The 10,923-nt window shown below is 38.4% G+C and overlaps 2 protein-coding genes across 3 annotated transcripts in view; both read left to right on the top strand.

The window, feature by feature from the left end:
- Positions 1–4,839: 4,839 nt before the first annotated feature.
- prr18 (proline rich 18) lies at positions 4,840–7,053 on the top strand. The gene has a single exon (XM_041249915.1). The coding sequence runs from the start codon at positions 5,576–5,578 to the stop codon at positions 6,377–6,379; it is 804 nt and encodes a 267-aa protein (XP_041105849.1). The 5' UTR covers positions 4,840–5,575; the 3' UTR covers positions 6,380–7,053.
- A 2,548-nt stretch (positions 7,054–9,601) lies between these two features.
- The window catches only part of si:ch211-130h14.4, a 34,335-nt gene continuing 33,013 nt past the window's right edge, over positions 9,602–10,923 (top strand). For both annotated transcript variants that reach the window (XM_041249913.1, XM_041249912.1), the window contains exons 1-2: positions 9,602–9,886; positions 10,273–10,392. In XM_041249913.1, coding sequence (XP_041105847.1) covers positions 10,303–10,392 — 90 coding nt within the window. In that variant the 5' untranslated portion in view covers positions 9,602–9,886; positions 10,273–10,302. The remainder of the gene's footprint in view (positions 9,887–10,272; positions 10,393–10,923) is intronic.

Below are 10,923 nucleotides of genomic sequence, written 5' to 3'. Positions count from 1 at the left end.
GGGTCATTGTTTCTCAAACGATTTGAAACCAGGGACCAGCTCACTGTCTTTTTTTTAAACTTGCCACTTGTAATGTAGAGGCTGCTGCAATGTAAACCTTACGGCTGGCTTTGTTTTAAAGCATTGAATCATAGTCCTGAGGTAGCAAATAAATATCTAAGAAGGTTGATTTAGGTGGACCTTTTGGTTTGTTGTTTATTTCTGGTTTGGTAGTATTTCCAGACATTTCTAGATTTACCCTTATGTTAGTAGTACAGCATTGTAAATGGTCACATCCTTCCAGTGTCTAGTTCTAGAAAGGAATCACATTTTTATCCTTTAGACTCTGGGTTTTACAGCATGCATATGTATACATTACTTTTTTAAAACCTATGTCTTTTACCTCTCAAATTTCTGATTTCTATTATAATGTTAAGGGATATTATTTACCAGAAGTTGCTGAGGGTGTTGTGTCCTGTTATCTTTCACAGTACTAAAATCTGATTGGCTGACCCATTAAATGCTATACCTTGGTAACTTCTTGTCAAAATATAAAACTCCCCATAGATACATGTTGCAACGTTTTGTTTTTAAATGTAGGTTGTCATGGTGGTGTACTCAAGTAGAGACATCTGACTTGTTTTTTCTATTATTATTTTAAAACAAATCTTTGCTTTTTACAGCTGTTTGTTCTGCATGCACTGCAGTAACTATAATATGAAACTATGCTTGTGTGGTTTTGTGGCTATTAGAATTTCTTTCAAATTTAATTTACTTTTTCCCATATAAACTTAAGCACATTCTGTAAGTATGCACAGTAAGGTTAGATGCGACAAGACATTTCTAATTTCATAACAATTTTCCATAAATCAAACAATCATTTTCTTTCTACACCTGGGATTTACAGTACAATACAATCATAACAAATTCCAAGTCACAATTCCAAATAAAAATGCTATTTCTGATTTATAAATAGAAGTGGCCTGGGTTACAATCCGGTGAAGGTCCCAACTCGGAACCCAGAGTTTGTTAGTCCAGTTAGTATGCAGTTTGGTACTGCCAGTTGTAAGTTTTGAGAAGGAAGCTCTGCAGTTTTTATGGAGCCTGAATAACAAGTAAGTATAGTGCATTACCAGGCACACAATAATGAAAACAAAACATCCAGTGATAGAGGTGCCTTTGTTAGCTGTTGATTAGATTAGGTTAATAATAATAATAATAATATCGTTATCATACATGCCAACCCCTAACTGTACATACCAGTGAGACTCCTGCTGAAAAACGGGGGGTGGGGGTGCGCGCGCGCTGGGTGCTGGTGCTAGTGACAGAGCAACATTTTTGCACATGGCTGACAGCTAAGCCACTGACCTACACTTAAGGGTAAATACGCAGAATTAGTTTAGTATACTCTCTTTTCAGTTTTAATAAAATCTTCAATTAGTGTATGAATGTGATTATTAATATTGTAGCGTGCACGGGGAATGCAGCCGCAGGGCTGGTAGGTGACGTAATCCCGATGTACTCTCCTTGCAAAGGAGCCGGCTCTTTTATGCAGCGGTATCGGCGCTCTGCTTCAATGCCAGACAGCCCGGGTTTGCGCTCGCACTCCGCCTGTGTCTGGATTGCATCGCCCTGTGTGAGGCGCTTGCCTGCGGGAACTGAGGTTCGTTAAAATATTGATGTTTTTCACCCTCGCCGTACCGGCGGTCAAAAAGGCGATGGCAGCTAATGCAAATTTGGTATCTTCCACACTAAAGTGTGAGTTGTTTGCCCCAGAACGCACTTCTCACATCTAGTGCCGGGAATTGAAAATATGTAGCGACAAATGCCAGATTCTAGGAGTTTGTGATCCGTATTGTGTACCGCCGGTGCTTATTACACCACTAGAGACGGCTAACTCCCCGATCTCGACTTCGGCAATATTTCGATGTATTTACCTGAGAACCCCTCTCCCTACACAGCTTCCCCAATGAGTTGAAATACAGATTAATATTTAAACAATGCAGATATTCAGCTATGAAAACTCAGCAATTTACAATGATAAACAGACTGATTCTAGGTCTCTTCCCCCAGCACAGAACATTTACTGTACAAAACAAGTAATGTATTGTAATTACAATCGCTAAATTCGAAACAACACTATTAAAAACATATATTAAGAACAATATAACTGCTGATTCAAATAATAATTAATTATTATTATTATTATTAGCGTCCCACACTTAAAATATTGTAGCGATCCCGGTTCCCGCAGGCAGACACATCACACAGGCGGAGGGCGGCCGCAAATCCGGGACCTCTCGCACGAAGACACAGCGCCGATACCGCTGCACAAAACAGCCGGCTCCTTTGCAAGGAGCGTACATTCCCCGTACACGCTACGACACGTTACGTTTTTGCTGTAGAAATGCATGTGTATGAAACATGTCAATTTTTTTTTTTTTTTAAGGACGAGAATCTCCAGCCCGCTTAAGTGTGGTCCAGTTTAAGTGTATATTTATGAAAAAATCTGCAATACAATTAAGCTTGTAATAATAATAATAATAATAATAATAATAATAATAATAATAAAATGAATAATCCGCCATTGGCATACATTGATATGCAGCGCTTTTTGACCCCCAATATTGCGGCGGGACAACATATGACGTTGCTAATTCCTTCAATACGGTGTCTTTATTTTTATTGTCTTTATAACAACTGGCATCACAAAGTAACATTATATTTTTCGACTTTAATAATTACATTCGCATTGACGTCCATTTAGTATTTTATTTCTGTGGTAATTTCTGCGTGAACGAGACACCTACACAGTGTGGCAGCCTCAACTTCGACTCTCAGAAACAAAGACGGCTTACATCAGACAAACCGTTAGTTAGAGACAACAAGGAAATTGAAGTAAGGGGACGGGGGGTTAGGTAGCAGCTAGAGGAATATAGAATGGTAAGAACTCTTCATGGTGACCCCGCACCCAGCCTGGCCCCCCCAAATGAAATAATACGCTTGGACAGTTGTATTGGATTTACCGCTGTGTCATGTGTAAAGGGTTTCGCACCCTCGCAAACAATAACAAACTCATGCACAAACGTGAGAATCCATTGCACGGCAGTGAGACGCTCAAAATTGTGAAAAACCGTGAGTTCCAAGGGTAAACCTTGAGACTTGACATGCATGTTATTTTTATATAGTGCCTTTCGTAGTGGACTACCATCACAAAGCACAGAGGTAAACGTTTTTTTTATTATTATTTATGTAAACAACATGCATAGACATCATGCCTGAAGGAAAATGATAACTGGTATGAGACAACTGGGTTGTAACAGGAGATGGGAATTACAGATCTTCATTGTTCTATTGCTTTTAGTCTGTGCCAATTTAACACATCCAAAGTAATTGACCTGTAAGTGGGTACAAATGTGATTGGTGCATGTTTAAAATCTAACCAGGTAGATGAAAAGATAGCAGTGGCACTGGAACCATTTTTAAAGTGGGCTGAAAGCCATTGAACAAAACCGTAACCCCTGTATATGATGGAAGCCATGCAAAGCCAAGGAGTGCTACCCCAGCACCCCTAGTTCCAGCACCCCTGAAATATAATCGTGTAAATATAAACATAGTTTGGGGGCAGATATTTTTTACAGCCCTCAGGAATCCCCCTGATTACAGCCAGCACCTGTAATTATTCTGGTTTATTCATAAAATTAAGTGGGTGATTCATGGCATTGTCTTTTCCCCCAGGTGTTTTTAAAAGCAGACTTCATTTAATTCAATTAAATATTTATATTTTATTTTAAACAATTACACAATATTTAATAATTGCCAAATTTAATTCAGTTTGTACTTACGATTTAAAATAATGTAGCAAAAAGATTTGTACAAAATAACAAAGCTTACAGAAGAGGACAAGTAAGGTGTTATTTTTCTACTGTGTCGTAAAGCTATTTCATGGTAATCAAAACTGCCTGAGTGGAACCCTGCTTTTTGTTCACATAAAACAGTTAATATTCAGGACAGATTGTACTGTTTTTTGCTGTATTAGACAGGTGAGTTTTCTGCGCCTCTGCTGCATAAGCACGCTTGAGATGCATTTCTGTCACCTTGCATCAAGGATTCAGGCACGCCGGGTCTCTAGCTAAACCACCTACCAGCGGGGCCTTAACTAGGGCCAAGATGGTGGAGTCTACCGGGGTGAACCCCACTAGGCCAAGCTTATCCGCACCTTCCGGGGAAGCCCCCTGAGGGCGAGGAGCCATCGTCTGCGTCCGGAAGACGACCCGGCGTGGTTCTGCTGCTGCCGTACAGGGGACTTGCAGAAAAGCTGAAGCACGTCCAATGAGTGCTGAGACTCAGCTGGACAAAGTGTGTGTGTGTGTGGGGTGTGGGGTGGGGTGTGGGGTGTGGTGGGGGGGGGGGTGGGGGGGGGGGGGGTGTGGGGTGGGGGGGTGTGGTGGTGGGGGGGGGGGGGGGGCACTGGCTTAAGAGGAGCTACCTTGAAGTCAGGTTCTTCCTCAGCAGGGATCTCGCCCACCTGCATGTCAGAGGAGAAGGAGGTTCCTTCCCAGAGGCCACTATGGAGAGCGTGTCCTCCTGTGCCAGCTTCCCATCCACCCTGAACTCCCTTGGGAGAGGGGGTGTAATGCAATTGGGGTTGCAACGGGCCTGGACAAGGGCCTGGGCCGCCGACGCCTGTTTAGCCAAGAACTCTAGGACGTGGGAAATTAAAAAATCTACAGAAGCATAGGACGTAGGAGTTAAAAAGTATTAGATATAAAGTCCTAAAATTCGTGTTTTTTCCGTGGCAAACAGATTCCTATGATCCCTGTACATAAGTTAGATAAGTTAGTTAGAATTATATTAGAGAAGATAGATAGATGCATAAGTTATTTATTTAGTTAGTTAGAAAGACAGAATCTACATCGCATTACAAGGTAAGAACTGCGTGTAGAACACAGAAACTTCAGACCAAAAGTAAAACAAAAAAAGATGAATGCTGTATTTCGAATGACCATTCCAAACACTGTTTTAAAGAGCCTTCTTTGAAATGTTGATTTTAATGCCCCCAGATGATTGTATATATTGTAGCTGTTGCAAAACAGAGTAAAAAAAAAAACCTTGAAGTACTTTCATTTTAGCACTTCATTTATATAAAAATAAAGTATAAAAACAACAAAAAAGTATTTCCAAGGTCTGTCAGTTTTCACTTTTTCAATATAAGGTTTCCATTTTCGTATCACGTCTTTCAGGTGATATCGTTCCAGAAAACTTCCTTTTATTTGTCGTTATCAAAGTATATACTGCTCTGTCCTTACAGTCCGTGAAACTGTTCTGCCAGATTATATAAGGAGGTTCTGTGCCTGGTGGTATCCCAAGTATGTCAAATCCGTTAGACCCCGCCTCCCGTGAAACCAATAAAAAGACGCAGGCTCGCAGCTCTTCATTTGTGAAGGCAAGTTGTTCAGAGAGGGAGAAAGAAAACTCAGTTTTTGCTTGCGTGGATGACTGATGGAAAACTGAACAACTACCATCGCCTGCTTCTGCACTGCACAGAACAAACAGCAACATCAGTAAAGAGCATCGTTTCTTTCTCAGTATAAATATGCCTTTTCCACCGATTAATCTGCATCAACGCATGACTTCTCCGGGAAAGGAGCTTTTTAAGAAAAATAAACCCAACATAAACCTTCCTCAGTCATTTCAAATCAAAGCTCAGGCGGTGAAGAACACGGAAAAGCAATGCTTTTTAAACTCCTGGCCATCGGCTAACTTGAAACAGCTGGGTATCAAACCTCAACTGAGAAGCAATCTGCAATTTGCCCAAATAGGTGACGCAAATCTGGGACTGAAAGCGCCGAAGAAGAGCTCCCGGCTCGCTCTGCTCAAGAACCTGGCGAATTCTTGCGATAGCATGGCTGCTTCCAGCGAGTCTGCTGGTACTCAGAAAAGCAGCAAGGATTCCTCACAGCAAGATGCCGACGAAGAGATACCTTTCTCCCTTAGTTTGACTCCTGAAGCCGTTCTGGTCATCCGGAAGCGTAATTTGGAAAAGCAGCTGTTAGCAAGGCAGCAAAAAAGCACATTCTCTTCGGATTTCAGACACAAGCGGATCTTTCCGAGCAGAATGACGCAAGTTTTCAAAAGCAACACCTCTGTCGCAAAATCGAGTAACCCCGATGACATAAGGACGATTGTAAAAATCTCTTTGCTGAATGACAAGTATAAATACGATGACGTGGAGTACGAGGAAGAAGACTGGGATGTGGATGAAACAGTGTTAACGAAATGCAGAGAGTGGCTTGAAGGAGTTGAAAGCACCGCTGACTTAAAAAAAGTGGACAAACTGGAGACATTGCCTCATCTAGTTGCTAGCAATCAGCTGCCTTCTAATCTAAGACATTTATAAACACACCAACAAAACTTTAAACAAATATTTTTGTCGTCTGAAAAAAAAAAACGACAATTCTTCAGCAAATCTTTATTGTGCTGTATCTTCCCTAAATACCCTGTTAGCAAATTAAAATCTTAGAATGACGTCAATAATATTCCCTGTGATCTCTTTCTGCAGAAATAATGGGAAAGCATGTGAAGAGAGAAATGTAAGACTATTGTGGACTGTTTCCCTTACAAATGAATATAGGCACTATAGAATGTTAAAACTGCTATCAAACCATTTTATAAACGTGTAATCAATGTGGGAAAATGTGAGTGAGGATTCCTGGAAATGCTATCTCCCAGAAGAGTCCTCGGGGAAAGACATTTTCCTGTAGCAGATCACAATGGACCTTTGAACAAAATCTACAAAAGAAAAGCTTCCTAGAACAAAATGGCTTTTGATGAACAATCTGTCAGCGTTCCCGTTCAGCACTATGGTTTGGGGAAATCACAGGCAGTGACTTTGTGTTACACGCTACATTGTTCAAAATGTACATCTATAACGTTGTTTGTAAATAATTCAAGTGTTAAGTTATGTACATATTATTTATTATTAAATACAATAATGTTTTCTCAAGTTGCGCCTTTGCGATTTTACGCTGTTTGAAAAGTGTATTTATAGAGAATAAAAGGCTTTTAAATCTACATTTGGCGTTGTCCAAATTGTCTTGCGTTAAGTAGGTATTGAAACAAAAAAGGCCCCTTTGAAAGACCGTTACACAGAACCTATCTAGAAAAGAAATGGTGTGTGTGTGTGTGTGTATGTGTGTGTGTATATATATATATATATATATATATATATATATATATATATATATATATATATATATATATATATATATATATATATATATATATATATTTGTATCAATTACATGTTTACTTGTATTGTGCATAGACTAATATATTACTATGCTGAAACCCACAAGACTATGATCTATCAGTCTGCATGTATCATATTTTGGTATAGCATTCATTATCATGAAGCACAGACGCATCCTCGTGTTTGTGTGTGTGTGTGTGTGTGTGTAAACTGTTGTGACACAGAAGCTTGGAGCGTCCTCTAGCGAGTCTATCCTGTTACTAGTGCATTTATCTGAGCAAGTGCTGCTAAGATTCTTGTGTTTCAAGCACGCACGTAGTTAATGCACTTTCACAAGCCGTCCTTCAGAAACCTGTAGGATTACTGGACTACCAATGAGACCTGAACTTATAACCCTTTGAAACGCCACACGATTCCTGAATAAATTAACTACAGTGCTGGCCAAAAGCCAGAACTATTTAAAGTACTGTACTGCTAAATCCCTGTAACAATGGCAGTTTGCAGTATACAGCTATGGCCAAAAGTTTTGCAGCACCTTATAGAATTAATTAATTTTGCTTATCCAGTCGAATGAAACCTGCTGAATAATGCTACGTTAACATATTGAATTACACACCGTTTTGTAGTTTTCCATTTAGTTAATGAAAAAATGACAACAATTTAAAAAGGAGAGGAAAAACAAACAAAAAAAAAACCCAACCATTTAGTTCGTAGGGGAAATGAAACCTCTGGGAGTTCGTAGCTAAATGGACCGCCCTTCCTCTTCCTCCAGGTGGCTAGCTAAAGGTATTATAGTCACAGAGAGGGTTATACAGTATTGTTCATGACAGCATCCAGTCTATTCTTGAAGGATCCGATAGTCTCTGCTTCAACAACTCTGTCCGACAGTCTGTTCCAATGGTTAAACACCCTTTGTGTGAAAAAGCTCCTTCTCCCCTTGGTTCTGAATATGCCCTTCATCAGCTTCCACCTGTGGCCCCTGGTTCTGTTCTCTGTGACCTGTGAAAAATAATTCTCAGCAATTACTTTTTGTTAAACCCCTTGGCAATTTGAAATACCTCTATTAAGTCACCTCTGGCTCTTCTTTCTAGGCTCTACAGATTCAGCTCTTTCAGTCTATCTTCATATGACATGCAATTCAATCCTGGAATTAACAATGATGCTCTCCTCTGTACTCTCTCCAGTGCCTCAATGTCTTTGTTGTGATATGGGCACCAGAACTGGACACAATATTCTAGGTGTGGTCGTACCAGTGCATTGTATAATTTTAATATACCTTCTCTTGATTTGAATTCAACTGTCTTGGCTATATAACCTAACATTCTATTTGTCTTTATTATAGCTTCTCTGCATTGTCTAGTTGGCTTAAGAGATTCATACACTACTACCCTCAAGTCCTTTTCATACACAGCCTCCTCTGTTGTGTTACTAATCATGCTGTACTTGCCGCTAATGTTTTTCACCCTGTGTGCAAGACATTTATACACATTAAATTTCATCTGCCATGTATCAGCCCATGGTTATGGTTTCAGATACTCCCTAAGTAGTGCATGTGTCTAAATGTAGTTATATGTAATGAAGTGCTTGCCCTGTTTTGATTTATCTTATAATCTTTGTATGACATAACTTTCAATAACAATACCGGCTTTTTTTTTTTAAACATAATTTATTACATGATAGGTATATGGCTCATCACAACATCTAGTCCAGTGCTATTATCAATGTATTATCTGGAAGTTGTTGTGTTTAAACTGTCAACACTGTTTCAAAGGCCTGTCTATAGTGACCACTGTGATTAAAGTCTATATTTTTCATAATGTCAAATCACCACAAGGTAAAACTAAGGGCCAGATCACCAAAACTGATTTTACAAAACAACCAGAAAACCACTGCTGTGGTACTAAATTAACATTCGGCGTTGTGTTTCATAGTTTTGTAACATTTACAGTTACATTTCTTTTCACAACAAATCTGTTGAAATTGATTTTGAAGGAAAACAGACCTTAATAAAACTGCCCATATCTGTCTATAAAGAATATATTATTTCAGGATAAAATGTTGTACAGTACTTACTTTGTATGTTAACTTTTTTTTTCTTTAAACCCCTTGTATTTATATACAGTAGTAGCACCCAGTATTATGGTGTGGTGTTTTGGTGACATACTGAGGTACATATTAGGTTTAACTATATAGGATTAAAATAAATAAATACATAAAAACTATGGACTCTGTGTAAGGTTAATGTCAAATTATCAAAGAATCATGAAAAAATACACAATCCCATGTATAAATTTGAGTTTGTCATCATTGCATACCGAAAGTGTATATAACAGGTTGAAGAATCAAACTTCATACTAGTGTAACTACTGACAGAAAAAAAACGAAAAAAAAAAAACACTACTACAAACTATTTAGCATTGTTTGCATAATAATAAAACGAATCAAACCGCTGCATACTGTAAATAAATTTGCAATCTAATAGGGTTGTCAAGGCAAGAGTAGTGCATTGTGGGCGGTTGTCAGAGTTTGTTTTGACGACAAGCCCTCTTCAAGGCGGCGTGAAAGGTTCCACAGATTTCAGAAACGCTGCCAATTACTGGACATTTATTTGCATAAAGGATTTAGTTTAATTTATGGTCATATCACTTCCATGTGGTAAGTAGTTCCTTCTGTGTATAATAAAATAGAAACATTATTTAACAACGATATCTTTATAGAACCGTTTTAATAAAAGTAGTTACACACGTTTACGATTTCGCAATACCGTGCAAAGTGTTTTTTTTTTTTTTTAATTATGTTTAGTCGATTTTTTAAATATTCAGTTACCTCTTCATTATTCATTTGTAGACGTCTTACTGCTACAAGTTTAAACAATACATATTTGTATGTGGTAGTTTCACTGTTTTTCACAAATATATTTTATTTATGTATATTTTAAATATTTAACAGACTAAAAAAAAAAAAAAACGAATTATAAAATGTTGTGAATAAAAAACACACATACAGTCTACTCTAAAAGCCACCCTTTTTTTATTGACCAGCTATCTGGGTGACGTCATAATCAGGCCGTGATGACCAACAGTCCAGAACCCCACAGAAAAAGCACATTGCCTTCCATTCTGAATGCCTACTTGCCACCTGGTCACAAGAAACTGGTACAGGTATGTAGTTTGGGTAGGGAAAGAATTAACTACTTTTTGATATCCATTAAGCACAGCATGGACAATGTTAAAGGAAAACAAAAAACACATCTTACAAACAATACAATAGCAAGTAACTTCAAATTACTATTTCACGTTTCTATTTCTTGACCTTTATGTGATATTTGCTTGTCATAGACATATGTAATATAGGCTAGATCGACCAAAGTGCGGAAATATCAGTAAGAGCCAGTACAATCTAGTGCACATTTCCAGAGAAAGCAAAGGGTTCTTGAGCCAGTGTGACAGATAACTAAGTAGCGCCGGCTCCAAGATTTTGATCAATCCTAGGTTACACATATCTATGTCAAGCATATAGAACTGAAGAGCTGTTCAAGTTGAACACAGGTGTAAGGACTTTACCACAGACTTTTCCAAACTCACAGTATTTGAGTAATTGCAATAAAAATAGATCTTTAATTGCAATAAAACAAGCACAAGGCCAGTAAAAATGAAAATAAAATAAAACACAAAGCTACATTTTAAATTATA

Source organism: Polyodon spathula, chromosome 5, assembly GCF_017654505.1.
Source record: "Polyodon spathula isolate WHYD16114869_AA chromosome 5, ASM1765450v1, whole genome shotgun sequence".
NCBI classification, from domain to species: domain Eukaryota; kingdom Metazoa; phylum Chordata; class Actinopteri; order Acipenseriformes; family Polyodontidae; genus Polyodon; species Polyodon spathula.
This window is presented reverse-complemented; position numbering and strand designations above follow the sequence as displayed.

What these genes read in the sequence shown, in the direction of transcription:
- prr18 (XM_041249915.1), top strand. Translation starts at nt 5,576, where the DNA reads ATGCCTTTTCCACCGATTAATCTGCATCAACGCATGACTTCTCCGGGA.